Raw genomic sequence first — 27,791 nt, 5'->3', positions numbered from 1 at the left:
CATGTTTCTGTAGCTGTGTAAAGTCAGGGTGGTGACTACAGAAATTGGTTAGGACCTTAGGTTTGTTCTATACACATTTCAAAGTATTTTGTGTTATTATTATTACAATCTGGATGTTGCTGACTGCAGTGACAAGATTCTAATATTAAAAATGCTAACTCAATGTATTTATGTGCTGGAGTTACTATTATTATTTAAATAGGGGCGTATTATCTCTTCAAGAATATTTGTATCAAATTAAAATATCAGTAACAAAATTTTAAGAAATCCATACTGAAAACTGCTGGCCAAAATATTTTTTGGGCAAAGCTGTCATCACCCGTGGCAGAACTTTTTGCTCCCTACACATGGCTGCTATGTGTGTGTATGAAGTGCTTTGTAATCCCTTGAATTGAAGAGCTATGTAGGTTTTGAAAATCACTACTACTTTAAATCTTCACTTTCAATTAACTTTGTTAGTGCTTTCCAAGATGCTTTTTTGGTAATAATAATTTGCTGCTGCTGTATTCATTTATGACTTCTATAGTATGGTATGTATGTGTAATTTTTTTAACACTTAGAATTTCTGTCAGAATAAATCCAAGCCCTTCACTGGCATTGTTACACCTTGTTTAGATTTCAGCCCTAGCCAAAGTAACTATTGCACATTTCCCATGAAACTACCTTCGTCTTGTTATTCTGATGGGAAATTTCAATATGAGGTACAGCTAAAAGGGTAAAATTCATGGATGTCGTGGAAGTTGCTGAAGAGACACGCTCTTGGAAATTCAGAATCAATGCAAAGAAGGCAGTGAAAGAACCAAGTGTGATAATATGATGGAGAAGCAAAGAAAAAGTCCATTTCCCAGGTAACTGGGCCCAGTTAATTTCCAAGCTGTAGGAGCAGCACTGAAATCCATAACAAAACAAGTCTATGCATCCTGTATTTATATTGAAATGACTAGGGAGACTCCTACTCTCTTCCTCTGAGGATATGTTTATTTGAACTTTACATCTTAGTGGATAATTCTAAGATGCATTTTAATATATGGAAGCAGAAAGCCTTGTTAACTGATATGATCAAATATATGAATAGTAGTATTGGGAAGTCTGCACATTTGCTTAAGGCATGCCTAGTTGGTTTTGGTTCTGAGATTCCTAATCAGGATCTTAAAATTTTACATTCTTAGCTAAGATAGTGTTCTTGCAGAATGAATGCTCTGAGCCCTGTAACCAGTCACTTCATAACTGTAACTGTCTTGATGTTGAAGAATTATCTACATCAAGACTCATAGGAATGCTAAGTTAGTCTGATGTCTGACCTTTCTGAGCTTCATTACATCTGGAACAGAGGCTTTGAAGTTTGTTCTCATACTGTGCAAGGAATGTTCAGTGATTGTATTTATAGCTCTAAAAATCATTTCAGTTGCTTTCCCTAAGAAAAGTATTTTCAGCCTCTGAGGGATGCTTTCGAAAAGTTGAAATATCAACATATCATCATATCATAAAGATTTTCCACAAGCCTTGACATTCTCATTTTACCTTTTATATCCTGCTAACCAAAATGTTTTAATCTTAAAACATTATGATTAGCAGAGGCAAATAGTTAAAATTCTGCAATGGGTATTCTGCTGAGTACCTAAGAAACTATTTACTCAATTCCTTAGGGTATTTTTGCTAGAGTGGAAAGGTTGAAATATATCACGTCCTTGGAAAACAAATTTGAAAGCAGTTGCAAATTCCTTCAAAGAGTCATTCTGCAATACAGTTCTGTGATTCTGCTGCTGCTGATGCTTGTAGGGTTGAAATCTCCACTGCAGTTGTTGGTACTCCTCATGTACACACCCATTTCTGTGACTCACTGCACCCAGCTTCTCATTAATGGTGAGCACTGCCAGGATGAGCAAGTAGGGGTCATTTGTAACTCCTTACCAAATCATGTTTCAGGTGGTAAATTTTACATGGCTTCAATACAAGGCATATATAAAACACAAGGGAATTTCTCATGTCATTTGGGTCCCTTTGAAGAGGGGACATTACACTTTGAAAAGGGGACATCATACATTACACTGGATGTAATCACAAGATACAAATGAAATAATTTACCTGAAGAAATTATTCATCTGGGTTTTTTGTATTTTTTCAAAGTTTGTTACATGTATCAGGTTATCTATGCAAATGATATTTATTTCTGGAGTGTTTCTAACCAATCTGAGCTTGAAGGACTAAATGTGTGTGTGAAGTCCCTACCAGCATTAAGTAAACCAAAGCATTAACACTTCAATGGCACATGAGAAAAGACCTTGTTTATAGGAAACTCCCAAATATACATAATACAGAAGAAAAACAGGTCACAAATAACAGCATGACCATAAATACAGGCACGGAATGTTAGCTGAATATGTTTACCAAAATGGTGTATTACAATGTCAGTTCAAGAGGTAAATTTTTCAAAGCCAGGAATATTGTATTTTCTGTGTGTCGGTACAAAAATTTTGATCTTCAAATCATGGCTACTTATGTAATATCATATTTAAGATAATATTTAATATATTAATATCCTATATTTAATATAATTTTATTATACTAGAAGTTTCTTTTTAGTAGTTATCTTCTGTAATCATATTCTTAGCCTGTGGTTACTTTCTGATTGCCCTCTGGAAAAAGATGTGACGCTATACTTATTTCCCGATAGTAAACTTTTCAAGAACAGTGTCCAAATTGGCCCTTGTATGGTGTGAGAAGGAAGTTACAGCTTTGTGATGTTATGAACCTCATTGTAAAGTCATGAGACACTCTGAAATATTGGACATGAAGACTTTACATTTATGAGTGAGAGCTTTGAGCTGAATATTTGCCAGAGTTTTTCTGCAGAATCACACTGGGATTGTTGGGAAAATGTTAGGTATAACTGAAGAAAGCATTAAGCTGGTCTTCATTTCCATGGTGGTGACACCTGTTTCATGTGAGTAACTTTTATAAACAAGGAAAATGGTGGTATGTGGTTCTGGAATGGAGGATAGCTAGTTAATTTATGAATGAATGAAGAACTGTGAGTAAAGGAAGGACCATCATAGTGTGTTCCCACACAGGCACCCAGAACAGTGTACATCAGTAAGCCAAGGTACTTTCAGGACATAAGCCACAAGCAGCTGTTTGCCTAGGACATTAGTCCATTAATTAATCCCACCAAGGACTTCCCAAAAGAGAGTGATGTATGATATTTATGTGTAGTGCTCACAGCTGGTGAGTCCACTGTTCACAACTGTTGGAACAACCATGCAAGTCCTTGGCACCTGTTTTGTTGCTTTCTCTCTTCATGAGATTGGCGTGTCTGGTGACCAGTGCCTTGATGAGCAGAGAATGGGAAAACCAGGATTGGAGGGCTGATTTCCCTTTTATGTAGTCTTGTTTCTAGATAAGATTGCCTCAAGAATGTATCCCAGACTTTGTCACGGTTGACTCAGAGAGTTGTTTACATTCAGTGACACCAGCTAATTTTTTTTTAAACTGTATGTGTTCAGTACTGAAGTATTGCATCACATATTGCATAGTGGGAAGGCTATGTCCTTCAGTGTACTAGTGCACGGCTATATAGATAATTTTTACAGCTGTTTGTGTTTCTAGCTAAACGATCTAAAAGCACAATTGTGTCTACTTATAATGATTGTGTGGGTAACTCAGAGAATATTCTGTGAAACCAGAAAAATGAGCATGCAAGAAATGTTCAAGGCATAGTTAGCCAGAGTTCAGGAGCTTCCTAAGGAAAACTTTGATCTGGGTAGCTGTGGGGTGGCAGTGTGAGGTGTCAGAACATTCTTAACCGTAGTGACATTTTTAACCATAGTGACATAGTGATAGGACATTTGAATCATGGGGGTACCAAGAGGGTGGTACTGCTTTGAGCTATTTATGATATCAGTGAGGGGGAGCTGCTTTTAGTTTAAAAAGAAACCAAACAAGGGTAACTTAGAACATTAGCAAGACCAATGGGCTCTCCAATAGGAGTTGGGAATATTTATTCTGGATGAGCCTCCAAGGGGAGCACAGTGTGAAAGCAGATATGCTGGTCTGCTCCTGAGGGTGGCTGCTGGTAATTAGGGAGATTTGTAGTTCTTTGGGAGGAGTGTGGTAAGAGGCAGTAAGGATACAGAACCTGGGGACTGAATAAACCCAATCAAGATGGAATGGAGGGGTGCATATGAAAGATTAAACCAAAGGGCTTTTCAACTAGCAATAAAGGGCTCTTGCAGTTCTTACCACTGGGTAGAATTCAAAAAGATTCTGTTCATTTATCTATACTGCCAACCCCTTCTTGTGAGCACTCTTCAATAGTAGGTTTTTGGACTTGGAAAGAAACAAATGCATGGAGACAGTACAGACTCTGCATGTGTGTGTGTGTGTGTGTGTCCCTTTGACACATACTCCAGCAGTAAAAAAAATTTCCATGGTTTATGCAGCTTCTCACCCATGGAATAAACAAAACTGAGAAACTTTCTGTTAAGAAGAAGTAAACTTTTTCCATCAAGTGGCAGTATAGTTACAGAAATAAATGTAACTAGAAATAGATTCCTTTGAGATGAAGTTTGGGCACTACATAAAACCTGTCAGGCATTTGGTCTTTACATGAAATGTTGGATTTCATAATATACATGTAAAGTGTATATACTTGTATTTACAAGCCTATTTGTACATCTCTTCTAAAATTTAAATATTGGGTATGTTGTCAAAATGGTGCAGCTCTTGGCTAACATTGTAATATAAATACTACTGCATGTGTATGTATATAATCTAGTTTAAGCTTTGATGTGGAACTTGTCATCTGTAATTGTTTTCACAGATATTCTAACTGTTTCATGGAAAGTGTTGCCATGGGTAAACAGATATAGAAGTGCACTGATTCATCCCTTCTGTAATTTTGCTTAATGTTTATTCTGATTTTTCTAAGATCTTAATCTTTTCCATTCCAGAAATATAATCTAGATCGTAAGTTGCAACATGCTTCAAAAAGTTATATCTTCCTATTTTACCTTCGATACGTTGCTGGGGTCATTTGAATTGGTTGTGGGTTATAGAGAGTGGAAGAATTTGTCCCACTCAAAATGCATGGGAAGGGGAAAAGGTTTTATTTGTGCAAAATGGTACTGTAAACAGATGAAAATAATTAAAAAGCATAGTGCTTCCCTTGTCTTTATAAGTCGCTCGCTTCAGGTAATTAATTGACTCCTGAATCTCTGAGCACACTCCTTTTATAGTGTTTTTCTGAATGGTAAAGGACAAGCAAAGTGTGGTTAATGAAAATCCCATGACCCTGTGAAATGCCCAGTATTAGGTGGAATGGAACCTTTATTTCTAAGATTTTTAAACCTAAAAAGCAGGTGAGGAAATACTGTTATCTTTATTGTCTGTTGCATTTTCCTCTAGAATATTTTTGTTTTTACAGATAGTTACTTTATAGAGGCTAGTGAGGCTGGATTTTTGATTTTAGTTTTATCCTTTATGACACTGTTCCCAGTCACAAGTTCTGAAATCTGGGTCTGATTTTCTGTGCCTTTTTTTTTTTTTTTTTTTTTTTTTTTTTTTTGTTTTCAAAGTATTCTATATGCATAGATAAATGGGGTACGTTTCAGGTTTATTGTCTCCGTGCCAGATGACTACTTCTTTTCAAAGAAAGAATAAACTTCAAGTAGTGCATTTGCTGCAAGGTAGTTGTGTCACTAAAATGTGCAGATCTACAAAAGCAGCTGACATGCTCCAAATTAGAAAAGAGCTGCCTTATAGTAATTTGTTTGCCTGCCAGGGCTGTCCCCCTGCCCTGGATTTTCTTTCATTTTTGTAAAATAATCAAATCTTCCTTTTGTCCTTTGTCTCAAATTGTTATTATTACTGAACAACTGTATTAAGCAGTTTTAGTTTAACTATTAGAGTAAGAAAAAAAATTGGAATCTTTTTTTATTGCCAAATTGATATCTTTTGGCAGAATTACTAATTATTTTTAAAGACAGTTTTACATTTATCTTTGTAAGTCTCTTTTGTTATGCCAGCTGTCTAAATCTTTTCATAAACTTCAGTTAAAAGAACATATTTTCCGTGATTATTTTAAAATATAATGTTTACTGGAAGGGAAGTGTAGTGAATTCCCACAGATGAAGTGTGAGTATATTTCTCCCACTTGTAAATGAGTTCTTATTTCCTACAGTATGTATTCTGGTACCACAATGAGTCATTTTCAACATGTTTTAGTTTAGTTCCTAAAGCATTTAAAAACTTGGCAGATCCATTTAAATGAATGTTACATCCAATTTTAGAAACTGCTTCCAAATAGTATTTTACTAAAATGAAGACTGTGAATAGACCTTTCAAATTCAGAAGTGTCCTTTGTGATAAGTCTGAAATCATTTGCAGAAATCTTTTGGTCTGGGTTATTTGTTATTGGGGATTTTTTCCTCACCTGTAGCATGTTTTGGTTTAACCATGCTATAAAATATGGAGGATACTTTTGTGAAAAAGCTTTAAAAGTTTACACACAATGTGTTGTTAATTGGATATTTTAGCCAGGCAAGTAATACCTTTCTTCAGTGTGTTAACTGAATTTTGCAAATTTTCATGCTATTTAATTTTAATTTTTTTTAATTTTATAACTTTTTCAAAAGAAATATAGTGCCTCCTCTGCTGTAATGTGATTTAATGTGTTCAAGGTTATATACACCATGCTCTACTTCAGTTATTTCCTGATGCTACCTTGACAGGTCACCTATTAGAAAAAAAGACTAAGTAGTTTGTATGATTAAAAGGGACTTAGGAGTTATGGGGTGGAGTGTGAGTGGGAGGAAAATGGGGGAGACCAAGCATGTTTAGATTGAAAAGGAAAAAAAGAACGACCAAAAAAACACCCCAAACAAACAAAATCCCCAATGCACAATGACCAGTGTTTCATTTCTGAGAAAGTTATATCTATTATTTAAAGAATATTTTATATTTTAAATTCATTGTCCTGGCTTCCTGGTATCTGGAACACTTAATAGAATGGGACCTTTGGTACTTCGCTCACATGTGAGACCTATGCTTAATTACACTTGCATTTCTGCAGTCTGGATTTGAATACCACCCTAAATATTTTCCAATTGTTGGCAGCATTTGTATTGTCAGTCATGGTAGGGATAACTTTGTAATTCTCTGATTATTCTGTTCCAGCTTTAGCCATCTGCATGTTAGCCATGATGGAACACCATGTTATCAGCAAGGTCTTACTGTAGTTATCACCCTTAAAAATTTCTGTACCTTTTTATTAGACTCAGAAAAAGATGGGGAAAACATACAAAACTTGGATTGCTAAGTGCTTCATTAAAAGTTTTCCTGGAATCCCTTTTCCCTTAGTTACGTGGTATAAAATATAAAGGAAACCTATTTCAAAACCTTTCTCCCTCTGTCCCCCCCCGCCCCAACTGGTCTTAAATATGGTAAATTTTCATCAAGAAAATCAGAAAGAGGAGGGGAAGAAGTTAGTTTAGGGAATTGAGTATCTTGCTTTGTCAGACAAAAATAATATTTCTCCTTCCATTATGTCTACGTTGTGAAACTTGCAGAGGATTGGTAATAGGCAAAAGACTAAAGGAAATAAAGATGAGAGGTGGGGAAAGGAATAGTGTAAATAAAAGAAGAGATAAAAGAAATAGCAGTCATGAAAATTTCACTGAGTGTGATCCATGTGTACTGGGTTTGATGGCAGAGTCCATTTCCTTGTTTCTGCCCATCCAGTTACCTTTGTGCACCTATTTACAGAAATAGAAACTGTGAATCTAATTGATGGTAACTTACTTGATTTGAATTTTGTTCAGTACAAGGTGAACATCTCCTTCCAGTTCTAACCCTGAACCTCTTTCAACATCCATATTCAGAGATCTTAGTTTTGTTCATATCACTGTTTCAGAATGTTGTGGGTTTTTTTAAGCATTTTTCAAATGTAATACAGTGTTAGGCCTTGCATGAGTTCAAACATTAGTTTCTGCATAAAGTAAGTAAATGCACCATGGATTTTAGTACAGTGATTATGGTGGCAGTCATCAGTCTTGTCTAACTTATAATGCTTGTGCTGGGATGCAATCTGTAAATGTCTGTAAAGTAGCTGTTTCTATCCATTGACTTATAAAGGGAGTCTGCACAAGAGACTGAGGTGTAAACACATCATAAACAGCAGACACTATGCGAGTCAAGTGCCACATGGCTTTTCTGAGTTAGAGTTCAGCATAGACTCTTTTTAGAAATTCATGGGTTTTGGAGCTTTTATTCTTGACCATCAGTCTTACTCAGTTCTCCAATGCAGAATCATCAAGTCTTTAAGCATTTCTCAAAGGCTGGGCATAAAATGGGATGTTTTCATTACATAGTGCTATATGCATAACATGCTGCTTTTTATGCTTTTTTTTTTTTTAAATGAACTCTGCTGTCTTCCATGATTGGAAGTATTTTATTTGACAGAAACTCAATTAATGTAGGTCTAGGTATGTGATTATACAAAGGATTGGACCTTTTTAATGAAAGTACAGAAGGTAGGGAGATACCATACTCCTTCAAAATTTTCAGTCTCAGCTACCTTGCCATTATACCTCATAATACCTCATAAAAAGAGTTGCCACACCCAAAAGACAAGGAGGCTTGCATTTGTCTTTTTAGGGTAAAGGAGAGAAAGAACAGAAAAGATTCCTGGTGTAGCAGAGATTCACCTGTTGCCCATGGCAGGGGCAGGTGGTTGCCCACTGGAGGCTGTGACCCTGTGGGAAGCCCATGGTGGAGCCTGACAGGTTTGCTGTCTGGACTTGTGACCTCACAGGGACTCACATTGGAATAGTCTGTTTCTGAAGGACTGCACCCGTGGGAAAGACCCACATTGGAGAAGTTTGTGGAGAGCTGTCTCCCATGGGAGGGACCCCATGCTGGAGCAGGGAAGAGTGTGAGGAGTCCTGCCCCTGAGGAGGAAGGATTGGCAGGAACACGTGATGAACTGACCGCAGCCCCCACTTCCTGTTCCTCTGCACTGCTGGGAGGATGGAAGTACAGAAAATTGGGAGTAAGGTTAAATTCTAAAAGAAGGGAGAGATGGAGGGAATGTGGTTTAAGATCTGGTTTTGTTTCTCATTACCCTTTTCTGATTTAATTGGTAATAAATTAATTTTTCCCCAAGTCTGGTTTGCCCATGATGGTAACCTGGGACTGATCTCTCTCTGCCCTTATCTTGACCCATGAGCCTTTTGTTATATTTCTTCTGCCCTGTTCAGAGGCAGAGGGGAGATATAGAGTGGCTTTGGTGGGCATCTGGGATCCAGCCAGGGGCAATCCACCATGCTGTACTCAAAATGTAATGTATGGTTGGTAAGTACAGGTTTTGCACATGTTAATGACTTTCCAACAGGTTGTCATAGTGATAACTGGGGGTAGATTTTCCCTGTCTAGATTCCAGTGTAGTCTTACCAAAGTACCTCCTGTTTTCAAGCACCACCTAACCTCAGAGGCACTTAAAATCATTCCAAGTTGGAGCACATTTAGGTAGAGGTCCTTGTCGATGCTCGGAAGTCTCCTGGTTTGGAAAGCTAAGTGCTTATTTTGATAGGGGTAGGAGGTGCTTGAACTCTGTTCAAGTCCCTAAAGGGCCTGTTTTTATTAGAACATGGCTAACTCATTCAAAATCATTGAGTTCACTCCAGAACACTGTTAGAAGAAAAGGTAGTGGCTAAGCTTTGCCTCTTTCATAACACGATTTAAGCACTTGCCCAGAAAATTTAAAACCCTTGTCCTTTCCCTCAGTCTCCCTAATTATTTAAACAGGTTTTGGTGTCATCTGGGAATTATGTCAATTTGTCCAGAACTTGTGGCAACAACTCTTGATGTACATAGTATACGAGTTTAGCAAAATGCCACAGAATAGGAAAAATAAACAAATTTGGGGGGGGCTGGGGGTGGTGAAAGTCAAACAAATTCTCAAAAGATTATAAAAATGCAATTAAAATACAACTTTCAGAATCTTTTAGCTATGTAATTGTCTTTTTTGTACTTCTTTTTCCATTATTAATTAAAGGAAAAGCGCAAAACCCTACAAATGTGGGTATTGGTAATATAGTAGTTATCTGTAAGGTTTAGAAACATCATTTTTAGAGTCAGCCTTTTGGATCATTGATTATTTTGTCACTGCATGTAACCATCTTTTCAGAAATTAAACTCTGAACTGTGCTATTCCTTGTTATTCCTTGTTATGTTCAGATAGGATTTTAATTTCTGTTTCAATATTATTTCCTCCTGGTTTATATCACAGTGTTCCGATGATAGCATTAGTCAAATTTATCTATTATTTTGTCCTCTTAAAATCTTAGTCACACTTTGTTTGTCTAGATTTTAGCTTATTTGACTTCTCATGGGATAGATTCCTTGTTCTCTTGGACATCTGAGTTGCATTTCTTTTAATCTTGACCTCACTTTAACACAGATAACTGGAATTCTGAATAATGTTTCAGATAATTTCCTGCTCTATCTCATATTATATCATAATTTCCACTAGATGTACCTCAGTGATTCCTGGAACTTTGTGTCTTTGGCATAGCTGGGTCATGTTAGCAGTATAGTTGTCCTGATCTCATGTAACAAATCTAGATCCTTCTGAGTGTGCTCTGTCTTGTGGAGTCTGGCTGAATAGAACCAGCACCTTAACCTTCCTAGCCCTGCTCTAAGTCTTCCATCCGTCTGTGTACATTCTTACTAGTTTTGTGATTGTGCTTCATTGTTATTCTTTGGTGAGAATCACAGCCTCCAGCATATCAGAGAAGCACATCACTAGAAGATGTGCTCCAAAAACTCAACATGAGATACGACTCACCTAAATGAACCTCTGCTGTATACACTTACAAAGGAGCTGCAAACGTCTGAATTATTATCATTCCTGAAGTATGTTTTTAATCTACATTTCAAATCTTCAGCTATTCAGTGTTGTGTCAATAGGATACGAAAGTGGAATTACTAAAAAGGGAAAGGAAATAGGTTTCAAGAGTTGTGATTTTAGCTCTGGTGTATGATGCTAATCAATGTGAACTTGCATTACTGAGTTGTGGGGGGAAAATAACATTTGTGAAAAGTTCAAATAGTTGCAAGTTGTTTCTTTGTTCTTATCATTTAACCTTTTAACAATACAAACCTGTCAGGGCAATTTTCCCCCTGTATTAGTTATGAAAAATCATAAATTACACTGATTTCTCTGTGATTCTTGTACTTGCCTAAGTTTTAACTTTTATGTACACATTATTTAGCAGCTACCAGATTAAATTGTTATGGAAATGTTAAGTAAGGTTCCTTTTTTTTTCTTTTAGAAATGCATAGGTTTTAGTCCCTTTTGTTTTACTAATTACTAGTCATATGGACTATCTTTTTGTGTCCTGTTAAACACAAAATATTTGATCTGTAAGAATGTCTTTTTACTATACTCTGGTTTTAAGGAAGAGAATAGTTTAAATTATGTTACAGTTCAAACAGCATACTAAGCTTTTGCTTGCCTGCTGCACTTTAAGATTTTATTTATGTATTATAGCTCATATGTGAAGTGAATAGACATGTTTAGGCATCACTTAAATACTGAAATTTTTTCATCATATTAGTATTTGTTATTTTTCTGTAATGTTTTCAGTTCAAGCAGCTTTTATGCTTACTTGCATTAGCCTTCTACTCCAGTTGCCACCCTACAAAATAAATTTGTATATTCAAATTGATGCCAAGATGCCAGCAGTACAAATTATAATGCATGATTCATAATGCAAACTCTCAGAGCATTTACTCGCATACAAGTACATTCCTACGAAATGACAGTCAGATAACTTTATAGATGTAAATGTGTGATCACTGAAAAGAGATTCTTTGTTGATGTTGCCTGTGTGCACATTTCATATGAATTCAGTGATCTTAAATACGGTTACAAAGTAGTAATTTTCTGTTACTCCCATTTTAATGCTAAAATAGGAAATGAACCATTTAAAAGCAATCTTCTAAACTGAATTTGTTTGAAAAATAAAACCATATTTTCCAAAATTAAAAATAAGTTTGTATATCAGTTTGTAGAGGGAATATAATGAAGGAGAACCTCCTAAATTAAGGTAATCAAAAGGTTATTGAAATGTGATTGTTCCAAATGAAAGAATAGTTTTGCCAATACAACACTGATGCATATAAATAGTTTTCTAGGTATTCACAAAAATGTAAGTTCTATCCCTATCAAATGAACTGTGCTCAAGACCTCTTCCTTTTGCCATTTTTATAAAATTTTTCAAATTAAAATTTCAGAAATTGCGTGCTAATAATGATAACAGTTTGAGGGCTGACAATACTTACAGAAGTAACAATTCTTTGAAAAAACTTGCAAAAATACATTTTAATACAGTCTATTTGGTATACCTAGAAAATTTTGCCATTGAAACTCTTGAACACAAAGAGCGAAATAAACGTATTTTAAATAGTACTGTAGAAAGGTTTCTTTTCTCTTATTGAGTCACTTCAATGTCAAATGGTCTCTCTTCTTCCTTTTTTTCTTTTTTTAACTCTGTTTTGCTGTTTAATATTCCTTTGAACAGTCCTAACCTGTGCATTCCTTTTTTTTTTGAAGCTGCATAAACTAATTCAAAGTCAGTGAGAAATGCAAACTGAGAACTGTAAATGCCACTAGCTAGAGCTGTGGAAATGGAAATTCATAGGAGAGTAATACCAAAGCAATAAGTATTGTTGCTTTTGTTGTTGCAATTTGAAGTATAAACTATGACCAAAACATTTGCAGTAGCAGTAGACTTTTCTTTATTTAAATACACAAAAATAAGTGAATATGCAAGTTATAATTCTCATTCTAGTGTATATTTTAATTACTTTCCTATCCACAAAGTTTATGGTTATATTTTATGTCTTTGTAAGAGTACAAATACTTCAGTCTGCTGTTTATTTTATTAATCATATTGCATGCTGCATTTGATCATGATCTGAGAGATGCATTGAATTACTTTAAACACATGCTTTAGATTCCTATAGATCCATAGTACAGTTGTTGAACATACCCTGCATTTCTAAAGAAGCAAAAGAAGATTGCTCACATTCATACAAGAGCTTGCTTCCACGCCAAGAGTGACAGATGCTTTTACAGCTGAGAAATGTAGTGTTTTACGAAAACACTCAAACAGTAGTTATCTTAGGCCAAAGTAAAAAAAATAATTTAAGATGCCTTAATCTAAACTGGAGTAAAAGGTACTTGTGGTGTAGATGTTGGTGGTACAAATTGTCAAGAATTATGTTCCAATTCAGTAAATCTGCAATATCTGCATGAACGAAATAGTTTTGTTCTCTGACTTTAATAAATACACATGTGCCTAATTGTTGTATTTCTCATTTTAAGTAAATACATTTGCAAGATTTTTTTTTTTTGTTTGTATTGTTATGTTGTAGAGTGTGTGTAAATGATAGCATACCAAGGAATGGTGAAGAGGGGAGTTGTCCGTGCATAATCCAAACTTTTGTGGCCTGTATTTGACTTCACTGTGCCAAAGCAACATATTTGTCCTATTTTAATGTTGACACGATCAGCCAGAGTCTTTAAATTCATTCCATGTGCGACAGAGAATAATTCACATGAGAGATCGGTTGTCATGTTTAGCAACAATAGAAGATGATAGAGTAAATGGAAATTTGGGAAGTAACAGAAAAGTATAGATAAAACAGAAGTACAGAATTATATAGCATTCTATGTAACTATGCCACAATTTTAGAAACAGAAGAGCGGTAATGGCACAAATACAACAGTGTAGCACTTAATGGACTAAAAGTCCTGGCACACATTATTGCACTTGTGTGGTGACAGTTTTGCTTCCTACAATGCTAAAAATGTGTATGACTTTACCTAAATAAAAAAAAAATTGTTCTGATTTTTTAAAACCCCTAACGATGGCATAGAAGTAATAACTTCAGAATTCTGCCAAATTCATTAACTTCACAAACCTACAACTAACTCTTTACAGTACAGAAAGTAAACTTGGAAAAGGTATTTCTTGTCACTGACCCAAAAAAAAAATCTAAAACAGCTATAATAGGTGGAAAATATATCTGCAGTTGTAAAAAGTTTTATTTTTTCATTAATTTACAATGATGCGTGGCATGTTAAGTGGCAAAAAACCCAATACTTCATTTGCATTCAGAAAAAGATTTTATTTTATATAAACAAGCAAGGTCTGTTGAGTTGTGTTACATTCTGTGACTAGGGAACATAAAGAGTATTTTCTTCTATTTTGAAGAAGCAATTTTAAGATGGGATAAAATGCTAAATATTCTGGATCTTCCCAGTGCTGGTGTTACAGGCAGAGTTGAATTAGCTTGATATTTTTTATTATTCTGAAAGGGAGAATATCCCTTGAAAGTTCAAAGAAAATTGTTTAAACAGTTTAAGCCACAAGCCAGATCAGAATGATCCCTGGTTAGAATTTGACACATATCTAAAATACTGTTTCTCTCAAAGCAGATATTCTTCACTGTTACCAACAAGCTTGAATTCAAACAAGGATTCAGGAAAGTCATTCAGTTTGTATTGTCAAACAAGCTAATCTCTGTGGTTACTTTTGGCTATATCTAAGACTCTGTATACAGTTTGTTGTATTTTTGAACTAATCTAATCTAGCTTTATACTAGTCTGCGCATACACTGTTATTAACTTCATGACAAAGCTAAGTGAAGACTAATTTTACTGTTCATCTTAGCTTACGTATTGAGTGGGGTCTTGGAAAATGCCCTTCATTGTTGAAAGCTCAGACATCTGTTAGAAAACCTGCTGTGGCCAATTGGATTTCAAATCTTAGCACTATTCATCTAGAGGTAACATGTTTTAAAAGAAATACTGATTCCCTTAGGTATTTGTCTCCACATCTGAGCATTCATACACTTGAGTCTAATGGCAATTTCCCTTCTTTATCAATATTCATTGATGTCACCTACAATCCACAGTCCTACATTATCGTACTTAGCCTTTTTCAACACGAAACAGAGGATAGAGTGCAAGGTCCAGAACTATACTGTGATTTCTGCTTTATCTTTACTTCTCCAGGGTGCCACATCCACTGGTAGCTTTCTCACTGATGGTAACTTTAAAATTTGACACTACTTTTTTTTTATTTACTCTGCTGTAAAGAGGGATATTTCATGCAGAGTCCAAAATATGGACAAGAAAAGATATTATTAAAAAGTCCAAATGGAGTCTCTTCTGAAAGAGTCTGTGAACTCCTTGACAAAAACAGGAAACTTGGGTGGAGGTCCTATTTTGAGTAAAAGTGTTTTCAATCTTTCTAAAATCCTCACTCCCATGACAGAGACCTTTTACCTCATCTAAGGACTTAGTTCCAGTAATCTGCTGATGTAAGGCTTAAGCTTCACTCTGGAGGACAATTTACACTTCCATATCCATGGAACTTAAAAAGTATTTTGTCCTCTGCCTGTAAGTTCAGAATCATTATATGAATAATGATGGGGTGACACTATTCTCATATCATTTACTAAAAATAGGCAAAATGAGATCTCCTCACTTAGGAATAACTGATCAAATTGAATTGGTTTGTCATCTGATAGGAGTGTTGAATGAATTAGTAAATAGAATGGCTTGTTCCCCATTGAAAGATAACCAGAGTGAGGAGTGACGATTGAAGACCTATTTTCAAAGAACTTAGAGATAACACAAGATTAGACACCAACAGGAAGTAAGTATAAATCTTCAAATTTGGATGGATCACAAATGAATTTGAGGAGCCTTTTTAACTTTCTAGCTCAGAAAGCTTCAGTGTTTTTTCCTATGTTGCTTTTGCTGACCAGAATCATCTGTACAGTAAATCCCCAACAACCTGTAACAATGGGGGTTCTGCAAAGGGAAATACAACAATAAAGTTCTTGGTAGTGCTGTCCTTATTGGAAGTACTGCTGGAATGCCAGTTTTCCTACTCATCACAGTCACTGGATAGTCTGATATGAGGAAGTATTTTTCAATGTATGTGTGTCTGAGTCAATCAGATTCTTAACTTACTTTATGGTTAGGTTAGTGACTTTTTTTGAGGCTATGTGGCTACTGCGTCATTGCATATTGCAGTTTGAAATGTTTGTCCCTTTAACTGTCAGGCAGCAAGAAGAATTCTTTCCATTTATTCTTCTACAGGGAAGTACAGGGAAGTTCTGCACCACTTTTATAGCTGACATGCTTTCATTTGATATTAATAGACTTCAAACCTTTAAATACTTTTTTAGCATGTGGCAGAGTGATCCTAGGGAACCTCTATGCTTCAGAGCTTTTTCAGTGGATGAAAAAGGTCTAAGACTTGTAATCATAATTTAGTAGAGGCTCTGTCCTTGTGATGATTGCCAGCACAAGTTTACCTTTGCACTGCAAATCACAAGCTTTAACTCATGAAACCCTTATGCTTTATGTTGCTTTCAGAATGATAATTCTGCAGTTTTTATTGCTGGGTCGTAACGCATACTCATGGTGTTTTTGTGGGGAATACAGCTTGGAGTCACTAACACTCTGGATGTCCTGAAGCAATTTACCTGTAACTGTGTGCCTTCTATATGCACATTTGCAGTGCACACTGTTTATTGCTTGCCTTTCAATGTCTGTTTATGGATACCAGGAATTCTAAGATAGAAAGAAGTGGAAATATGGGCCAAACTCCACCCCATTTATATAACAGTAGTCAAAGTATTTGACTGTGTATCCCATTAGTATTGCTAAGACAAGCATGCTTTAGTGTAAAGTACCTATAAACACTGCATCTCCAAAAACAGCCGACAGTGTGCAGATTTTCTTGTTATCTGAAAGACTGACTCCATTTTGAATTAAGGCAAATTGAGGTATTACCCTATTAACGGATTTCAGATTAAACCTAAAGTCTGGTTCTAGCCTGGTTCAGACTCTTAACAGTAGAAGAATGGAATGCTAAGAATGGAGCTCAGAGTGGAATAGCCTTTCAATTACTTTGGGGAAATGTTAAACACCTTCACCTACTGAAACCTTATTGTAACAAACAAGGCAAAAGAATTGCACATCACACAATATAAGGTTAACTGAAGTGCAGTGGTAACTAGACTGTTTTTCAGTCATGAATGAAACATTCATTCAGAACTGGTAAATAGCATGGCCAGACTGAAGTGCAGCAGTTCATTCTTCCAGTTTTAAAGGGAAATTAACTTTTTCTATTTATATTTAAGCTCCCATTCAATGGAAGTCTTGTAAACCATAAGAATATGAAGGGTTAAAGCCATGTTTTAACATAATGTTCAGTGAAGGGGTTCCTTTATCGAAGGAGTTAATGTTAACAATATGAGATGTCAGAAGAAACTTTCCATTTGCTCTTAAGTGACTAGAAGAATTGCGTTTGCAATTGCTTCCTTAGTTGCATGATAGATGTAGCCACACTCTAGGTGTCCTAGAAAGAATGGATAATGGCAGGGATGAAATTTTACAAGTACTGGACACACAGGGTAGTAGGAGCTTGCTCTTTCTTGCACAATAAAAAGATGCCTGCTTTGATACGCTACTCAGTTGGGACAGGGAATGTTTGAAGATCAGGAATGTCTTGTCCACAAGTCCCATTAGGGGAAAAGACCCAAAAGAACATATTTTTTTCAAGTCCACTACTAGAAGAAGGAAAATTATACTTCTTAAGTGTGGTTATTGCAGGGATTGTGATAGCTCAGCTAAAGAAGGAATTGTTGAAATGGTGATAAGAGAATAGAGCAAATGGGAAGAAAATAGAAAAATGAAGACAAAGATATGTAGGAAGAGAAAAGAGAGATGGACATAATTAGAGGAAGCAGAGAAACAGAAAATTTGATTAGTCTGAGAATGATACACACTAAAAGAAATTAATTTCAGTGGTTTTTTTGCTGTGGTGCCTCAGGAGAAAAGTGATGATTCTCACACATCTAAGACAACTCTTAGAATGTACAGATGAAAATTGTATTGCAAAACCTGTTAGTATCCCAATAATTAATGAATCCTGACTTCCTTTTCTTCTTTTCAAACCTGGATTTTCTTTTCTTAATTTTCAACTGCTTTTCACAATTCTGCTTTTCTCAATAACTTTAGTTGTAAAGGCAAATGTCTATAAAAAAAATTGTTCAACTTGTCAGATGACTGATAAAATACAGAAAAGTATGTTGTGAAAGCAAATATGCTCAAGAATGGAGACAGCTATGAGTTAGCTGATTATTTTTCACAATAGTTACTGTATTTTTAAAGTATTTTCATTTTTCACATGCCTCAGCAGGTAATATAGGGTAATTTGATAACTGAAGAATTTATTGGGACAGTCTGCTTTATAGAAAGCTTAGATTCACTTGACCTTTTTCTTGTTTGCAGATGAAGAGAAATGAGATTGTTTCATTAGTGTCATAAGTAGCTTGGTGATGTATCTGTTCAGGATTCATTTATGACTCCAAGCTTTTTTAAGCATGGATAAGGTGACTGTAGCTCGTTTCTTTTGTTTTGGGCTGTAAGAGTATCTTCCATATTTTCTTGTGCTATTGGTACCGTTGTCTGTGTGTTTATTGTTCTTATAAAGATTCTCTGTTTGATTTGAAAGACTTGTACAGTTCAGAAAAATAATTTTTAGAAGCAATATATGTTTCATTTCTGGACACACAGATATCTACATTTTAGGACTTGGAATAAACCAGCTAGTTTACAACACTTTATAATTTGATAATTGTCTCTAGAGCTGAAATGCAGTTGATGAGCTTTTTTTGTTTTTAAGTCATGTGTATGAAGAGAGGTCTTCACATTGTCTCCTTTGTCTTCCTATTAATGGCAATGTGGTTCCAATTACTGTCACTGCATAGGAAAGGACATTGTACATATCTTAGACTTGAAAGGAGACAGATCCAGTTGTGCTCTCCTACCCACTACTTGTCTGTCAGTCATTTTAGTATCCTTTGATGACCATCTCTGCTGTTGCCATTACCGTGTCCTTCCATACTTTACTCTTCTAAGAAAAGCTCCCCTGAGCTGCCCAGTTGCACTGAAGCATGCCTGATGGCCTGCAGGCAGCTTAATGGAAGTTCCTTTGAGTTCTGAAAAACAGATGGAAAGCCATGTATTTTCCCAGCATCATACTTAGTTTAAAACAACTGGTGGAAGTACATTCATAGCAGTCTTTGGTATGAGATTTTTGATATATTAATAATTTTTGTGTACTGTTCGGTTGCTAATAAGGAAATGCAAGTTATCCTGTGTGGGATCATCCTTGTCTTTTAAGGAAATAAATGTTTTTTGTAAACAGCAAGCTCAGTAATAGCCAACAATGTACTCTTACAAAGTCCTGGACTGTATTATCAGGAGAATAGTCAAGACATCAAGAAATGTCTGGTTTTGGGGCATCCAATACAAGCAACATAATAATAAACTGAAGTGAATGTAGAAGAGAACTACCAGAATGGTTAGGGCTGGAGCAATTGCCCCAGGAGGAGGGGCTGAGGAGGGGTTTGTTCTGCCTGCCCTCTGGGGCTCCTGCCAGCAGTATCCCCAGTGCCTATGGACACATCACTGGGAAGATGGAGCCAGCCCCTTTACAGAAGGCATGGCAGGGGGATTAGAAAGTGTCAGTTGAACCAGAAGATTCTGAGTTGGTATAAGGAACTTACACCAACTTATCGTTTAATGTAAACCCCTTATGGTTTAAGGGGTCATTTCACTGGAGAATAAATGGAATATTATGCAGCAATACGCTGGCCTCTCATAATTCATTGCAAACAAACAGGACTGTCCATTACATTAATTATTAGGGGAAAAGGTAGTTTGCTGTCCCTCATTGCTAACTGTAGCACTTTTAGGAACATGTCCTTGGAAGATAACAAGGTATGCCTGTACCTTGAACTCTGCTTATCAGGAAATCAAGCCTGTTACGTGTGATATAAAGGACATACCAATCATTTGCTAAATTATGGCAGTTTGAACCCTAACCTTCTGACCTATTCTGCCAGACTCTCAGTGGGGAAAATGAAGGGGGAGTAAGCAGTCTTTCTGGTGGCACAGTAGATACCAGCTTTGTCTGATGGTCTCCCAGTTAACCCTATTGCAAAAGACTTGTCCCAACTTTTTCATTTCTCTCCCTGTCCTTTTCCAGGAAGCTTCAGTGATAACCCTTCCTTTTCTTGTTTTTTCCTTGCTGATCATCCTTTTTTTTTTACCACCATATAAGCCAGAATTTTAGGTTTTATATTATTAATTTCATAAAAGTTGCATTTATGGAATTGAGAACTTAAATATTTGTGTGTTTATTTCTGACTGTTTTAAGGAGGTATATGGCATTCCAAACATTTTTATTCTTCTTCTTGCTGTCTGTAGTTGTAAAGGCCTTTAAATTTTATTTGTTGAAAAGAGAGAGACATTTAGTTACTGCTCTTGTCACTTATGTAACTGCTGTTCTGTCAGTCATTTCACATTGACTTTTTCCCTCTTTGCATTATTGGAATTAAAAATCATACAGTAACTATCTTTTGTTAAGTATGTACTGACATCTAAAAGTATCTTAATGAATTTTTTATTAAATCAGAGGAACAGGAGCATATACATCCACAAACAATGTATTTAGACTAGCAAGTAATAATCACTCTATGCAGAATCACAAGAAATACCTGAAAATATTTACATTTATTTAACTGAAAACAATTAAAACAAAAGTGTCAGAGTCTTTGTGCAACTGTTGGCTCCAATCTCTTAATTTGCTTGAGCACTGAAGAACAATGTTTGTAATGTTTGTAGCACAATAATGATAATGTAATGAATAATTTCTGTAACTTCCTATATCGTATCTGTTCAGGTATGTTTCATCTGCTACAATAACAATTTATTACAATTATTTTCCAGAAACACATGTGTTATTAATAATAGAGAATATTTTAATAAAGTAGTAATAGCTCTGGAAAAGCTAATCATTGGTTTAAGGAATTGTGGACGAGTTATCAAAATTGTACAGTAGCTTGAAAAAATTATTACTAACTGCAGAAAAAATTACCAAGCCAGATAATTCCAAGTATATGCTAGAAATTTAAAACTTAGTATGGAGTAATATTAAAAGTTGATGCTTTTATTTTTTAAGTTTAATATCAAGGAAGTTGCTTGTCTTTTCTTCATCCAGATCTGTTTTATATGTTTCATATCAAAACATCTCACAGTTACAATTCCAATTAATTATTTCCTAATTAATCAATATACATTACTGGGGGATAAGTCCCTGTACTATTCCTTGCCTTTTTGTTGATTTAGTACAAAATTTAGCTTTGTTAGCATGGTCTTTTTTGCAAGGAATGAAGTAAACCATGAAAATATTGGTTTAATAAAGTTAATGGTTTGGATGCCATGGGAAATCAAACTGAGAAAAGTATACACAGAAAACATGACTTAAGATTTAATGAGATTTTAATAAATGTACTTTGGGTTCTTTGCTGTTGGATTAAAATATGTACAATAGACAAAATCATATTGCGTTGCAGGGATCCTTTTCAATCTGTCACTTCAAAGTAATTTTTTTTAATGAAGTATTTATTTGTTTGAGCAATGTTGATTATTCATGCTTATTCTGCTGCTCGTCCAGATGCATGGTCCATCCCAGTTCAGCATGTTTCTCATACATTCAAGATTGGCAATTTTTGCCATTTTATGTGCTAGCGCACACAGATGCAAAAGATAACTTTGTGCAGTGTATTGAGGCTGTGCCAGAAACTATAGAACTGTTCAGCTTCTTCTGACTTATTTTAGCTTGAGGTGCTGATGTCTGCACCCTTTAACTTGGCTATGTTTCCCTTTTAGCTTGTTGTCCTGGACTTAGGAGATTTTATGAAGCTATTTCCTATGGTATCTCTTCACTAGGCTTCAGAGAACTCATTTCACAGCCTTCCTGTTTGAAAAGAAACATCTTTAATCTTTCTTGGGCTTATTTTGAAGCTTCATTCAAGGGATCTTGTGAATTGGTAATTTCCATTTTTGAGTTCAGAAACCAGATATCTGTGTACCTACATCTCCTGAAATAACTGATCTGGTAGGTATTCTCTGACCAGCCATGTGTACTGATGATTCCGATGTTTAATTCTTCTATATTTTTTATAGATTTAGAATTTATCATCACCAGAAACATAAATGAGAACACAAGGTTATACATCTTGACTAATTTGTATAGGCAAAGAGAAAAGCAACTACCATTAGACTCCTAACAATTACTGAGGTGACTCTCTTCTCCTATTTATGTATCTAAAAAACAGATTTTGAGGAGTAAATGGTGAAATTATATCACGTCCTTTATTATATGCTCACTTGTTTCTTCAGGTCCTTTTTTTCTTGTTAAGGATGTTGTTACTTCCTTAACAAATGTCTGTATGCTGGTAAAGTCCAGTTAGGTTATTTGAATAGCTTTTGGGTTTATTTCATTGAAACAAATAACAAAAGAGTCAATAAATATGCTGATTACTTAAACCAAGTAATAACAATCTAGGTAAGTGAGCAAACTAAGCATGCATCAGCAAACTATAAGCATGCATCAGCAAACTAAGCATGCATCAGCAGCATTGAGCTATTGCAGAATAGCAATCACACCCTGCTTCATTTTCTGTACAAAGGCATGACAGGAGCTCCTCTTCTCTTTTTACAGTTGCCCAAAATAAATAAAGAGTGCACTTTCAGTAAGTGAAAGACTAGATTTGATGCTCATCAGAGCTCCAGGATTGAGAGAAAACTCCTTAGTGAAGTTTTATAATGAAATTCTTGTGACTGGAGTATGACTCCCAAGAACAGGCTTGGCTGAAGCAGTCTCTACCCAGTAGTCTTGAAGCTGTCTCGGTGCAGGAGCAAATCTTATGTTTAACAGAGTTAGAGTCAAATTAAAGGAAGCACAATTGCATAGTCCAGAGAAAGGAGACAAAGATGGATTTCAGTCCCTGTCAGTCAGCATGACATAGCAGATACATCTAAAGCAGACACATCTTTCATATTGTTCATTCTTTCAGTCTAGTGTACACTGGGCAATAGCCTAGTTAGGATAGAAAGAATGCATGGGTCCTACATTCTGAAGAACTCCTGTTTATTGAATAAGTGATTTTGGGTTTAGGTGTCCTGAAGCTACAAGTAGTGTAAACCAGCTGTTTATCTTGCTGAGTGTGGATATTTGGAACTAGGACTTCCTACAAACTGCAAAATAGTATGTGGAAGTGTTGCCTCCAAGGAATTTTTTTCGACAGACTGAGGATCAGAGGCCAATATAAACTAAATGCTTAGAATGCTGCAAAACACAAAAATCTGCTTTGAAGCAAGCAGCTTTAAACAAAGCTTCTAAGCTTTCCTCTCAGATTTTACTGAACCATATGCAAAAGTACTGTATGTTTAATTACTTGATACGAAGCAAATGTAACATCTGGTAAGAACTTGCATGTTAAATCAAGTTTACCCTTTAGCGTCTAAGCTATATGGATTTTTTTTTTTAATTACAACCTGAACCAGGAATATTGTGCTGAAAAAATATCTCAGCATGTTGTTTGGGAAGAATAAATTTTAAGTGAAAATTATTTCAACAAACAAATTTTTCATTGCTTAAATAATTTGTAGATGACATGCTTCATCTTCTGTTTAATCATTATACTCAGAGCTTTGTTGCTGCTGTTGTTGTTGGAGGTATTTATGTTACTAAGTGCATTGTTATTTTAGACCAGATCAGAAGTAATTTAACATATTTGATAGACATGAAGTAAAAAATACTACAAAAAACTGAAAATGCATATAAAGTTGGTGTAAAAACTGTATAAAATATGTATTTTTAAATTAAAAATGAGACAGATTTCTTGCCCGTTTTCTAGTAAATATTAAAACAGACTTTCATTTTGTGAAACCAGCCAGATACGTGACTAATCAGACTTAAACTGAGTGAACAATGAAAGCATTTGAAACTAAGGAACTGAGTTCCTACATTTTTAGTTACTTAGTGGGTAGCATGTGAACACAATTCTTGGGAAATTTTTGATTGCTCAGAAATAAGCCAACCAGTTTTTAGTACCAAGGATCAGAAAGAGAACCAGTGAAAACAAGATCCATTGAGTACCCATGTTTGAGCTGGATTCTGGCAGCTTGCTGCGTGTATGCACAGGGTTTGTGCAGTCTGTGACATGATTGAATACAATTGAGGCCTATCTAGACCACTGTTATTCCTTCTGTGACTCAAGTGGCACAAAGTACAGTAAGGAAAATTCCGTTGTGTACTTTTATGCTTAACTTGGGGCTCTTTGGAAGTGAGGAAGCCTTAACAGACAGACTCAGTTGCAGAAGGTGAGAAAGTTAAACTGGGATTTGAACCTCAAATTGCAAGAAGTATGGCTAGGATTTGACGAAGGATGCCAAACTACGAGGGTGATACATGAGTAGAGAGAAAGAAAAACAAAATTCAGAGAGTAGGGCTATAAGATAGGAATGGAAGCTGAATAGGCTGTGAACATAGGTGAGAAGAAAAACAGATGCCCTGGAAATAAAGAATGAAAATAGAATTGAAATTCAAGAGACAACTGGGCTGGTGCTGGGACTGAGAGGGAGAAGGGCAGGAACATTAGAGGACATGTTGGGGCTGGAAGTGGGAGGTTTGCAGTAGGACAGGTTAGGGAGGAAATGTCTGTACCATTTAGGTTTCTTTGCAAATTTGGCACTGAACCAAAGCACAGATATTTGTACAAATATGAGCGCATATTCTAATTGCTTTAAAGATCTTAGATTTGGAACTGACCCAACTGTGGACTCAGGATGATTTCACAACTTACAGGGGTTTTTTTTTCCATTTTTAAACTTGAAAATAATTTCTAAAATATATCCCACAGAGCTTTAGGTTGGTAAATAAGATTTACAAACACAAAAAGGGTTTGCATTTTGTATCATTTTGGTTGGACTTCCTTTGGAAGATACCTTTCTTTAATTTACTTGCTTGGCATTCTTTCTTATTAACAAGTTTAATACTAGGATTTGCCACTTCTTGAAAGGTTAATTTTACAAATTTATTGTCTTCTAAGGTACTTCATTATTCAATGACCTTTTTTAGGAGTACTGCTGTACATCTCAGGTTTTGTCGATCGGTGGTTTATAGTTCCTCCATTCAAAAAAACAGTTGCCATATTTTCTTCAGTACACAGACTACTTGATTTTACCACTAAATCTTTCCATTTGCTGTCATTGTATGCAAATTTTGACAAGTTATTATATCATTATCCACTACTTGAAAACCAAGCTCCTCTGATTGAAAAATCTTTCAAACCTTGCAAAAGAGAGTTCAAGTCCCTCTCTGAGTATTCCCTCTTCTTTACTCTAGAAATAATTTCTTGATAACCGTTGTGTCACTTCTTTAGCAGACTTCAGGCATCATTGACGGGTCAGCCTAATGGCACGGAGTAATAAAGGAATTGAGACCTCATTCTAGATGATTCTTACATATGGGTTTTTATTCATTGGCTCAGTCTGTAATTTCCCTTTCATTCCCAGCCCTCATTCTTCTGTGAGATTAAATACTCTTTCATTATATCAAGTTTGCTAAAATTTCTCTATGGAGAAAAATCCCACAGACCCACATTCCACTGAGGTTTTTTCCATAATAGTAGTATTAAGGCATAGGGTGGTTTTGTTTTCTTTTGTTTTCCCTTAGAGACCATCTAGGCAGATAAAAGAATGTATTTCAGCACACTCTGTTACATGACTCTGTACACACATGCACACACACTTGTGCTGAAATAGTAGCCAAGAGAGCAGAGATACTATCTGGCTGAGTAAAAGCAAATATGACAAAGAAACTCTGAATGGTGCTGTGGTGGAGGAGTCACTAGTGACATCAACAGTGTACTAAGGTTAAAAGAAAACTGACCCCTTGTAAGCTTGTCAGTGCAAAACAGATCACACTCCTGTAAGCTACTTCAGATTTCTAAAACAAAGGATAAGATTTCTTTCTGAAGTTACTGCTTATGACTGGGTTGAGAAGCATGTTCTGGAAGTACCCAGTTGATTGAGTAGAAACATCAGAGAACTACAGACTTCTCTACCAAGTATAGAAAGTAGGTACAGAGAAGTATGGATTGCCTCTGTTCATGCATGTTTCCAGTGTGTAAACTTAGTACAATACAGATCATTGAAGCTCAGAGTGGCTGAAGCTCTGAGGCTGTGTACAGGAAGGCACTGCCATTTGTTTTGTGTTTAGGCGGAAGGTGAGAATTTGTTGATGAGAGTCAATAAATATACCTAATAATTAAATTAAATTTGTGTGTTTCATCACATTGTTGGCTGAATGACATGTATCTTCATGAAGACTTAACTCATTTTGGAACAAAGCATTCTTCCCAGGATTGTAAACAATGTGTATACTAGAACAGATTTAGTGTCATGTCTGTAGCCAATCATGTACAAAGTGTGGAGAATTCAAGAGTGCTGAAATTTTTTTTGTACGGTGAAATGAAAACAGGAACATACAGCCAGGAAGCAGTGATGGAATACGTAAAGTATCAGCACTTGAAAAGCATCCCTAAGCAAAAATTACTGGAATAGTCGATAGGTAACTGGCATTTAGCAGCTTGAGTGCAGTAACTCTGTTTGAGAACAGATATCAAGCTATTAAAAAGTTGTTTTTAAAAGAAAACCTTCTCATACATGGATGTCTACAGAGTGATTATCAGCTGCATCATAATGACACCTGTTACTTCTCTTCAAATTAATTCCAGTGAAAATTGCTTCCTCTTTGTGCCTTAGAAACATTCCTACATCTGAAATCCTCAGGGAAAATATTTGAAGTAGTCCCCTTGTTTTGGTTAAACACTCTCCATCCCAGCTACAGATCAGGATGGAATCATGTTGCAGCTGCTGTTTGACAAATGACAGCTAACACAACAGCCATGCTGGGTTAGAATAAAGGTTCATCTGGCAATCCTACAATTTGTTGTGAAGGGTTTTCAGTGTGAGAAGTACCATCTTGCATTTAATGGCTCTCAAAGGACTTCTCTGCTGCAAGTTGTTCAGTATTCTCACAAATAAGTGTTAATTTTTAGCATTCACAGCATCTTATGGTAAAAAATTCCACACCTTTCATGTATGAAGAGTGATTTATATTTGTTTTCATTCTGCACCATTAACACTTCTAAAAAAAGGAAAATAAGGTATACTGTAAGGTCATTGTCATTTGATTATTCATTAACAACATATTTAGAAGAGCCATGGAATAAGTTTTCCAAATACTGTGTTGTGTTTTCATTATAACACTGAATTTTCCTAACGACATTTCAAGTACAGGTTACAATAGTTACATAGATAACCACACTAAAACCTACTAAACTCTTCAAAATACTGTATTAATTTTTGAAATTTATACCTGTAATGAACAGAACTAGGATATATTCTAACTTTGCTTATTTTTGAACCATCAAAACTTTTTTTTCATTTTTCTTTTAGGTATAGACAAATGCAGCTTGGCACAGAAAGCAAAGTAGCTGAACTTCTCCACCAAAGTAAGTTAAAGTCTTTTGAAACTGAACATGTTCAACTCATGCAACAAGAAACAGCTAAGAATCTTTCACAGTGCCAAATGGAATGTGAGAAATACCAGAAGAAGCTGGAGGTATGTTATATAAAGAGACACTTTATGGGGCATTACATAGTTGTTTTCAATTATAATGTAAAGTAGAAAAGCTTGGGGAAAAAATAACAACATGGCATGGCTGAATTAGTATCTCCACAAAATTCTGCAGAAGCAGCATCAAACGACAGAGCTTACTAA

The 27,791-nt window shown here is 35.6% G+C and overlaps 1 protein-coding gene across 1 annotated transcript in view; it reads left to right on the top strand.

Moving 5' to 3' along the window:
• Positions 1 to 27,791, top strand: part of PIBF1 (progesterone immunomodulatory binding factor 1) — a 102,990-nt gene that overhangs the window by 31,867 nt on the left and 43,332 nt on the right. Inside the window, exon 11 of the mRNA XM_085058484.1 lies at positions 27,467 to 27,632. Within this exon, the coding sequence (XP_084914610.1) occupies positions 27,467 to 27,632 (166 nt within the window). The remainder of the gene's footprint in view (positions 1 to 27,466; positions 27,633 to 27,791) is intronic.

This window comes from Lichenostomus cassidix, chromosome 1, assembly GCF_008360975.1.
Source record: "Lichenostomus cassidix isolate B80296 chromosome 1, HeHo_3.0, whole genome shotgun sequence".
NCBI classification, from domain to species: domain Eukaryota; kingdom Metazoa; phylum Chordata; class Aves; order Passeriformes; family Meliphagidae; genus Lichenostomus; species Lichenostomus cassidix.
Note: the sequence above shows the minus strand (reverse complement) of the source record. Positions and strands in the feature narration are given on the sequence as shown.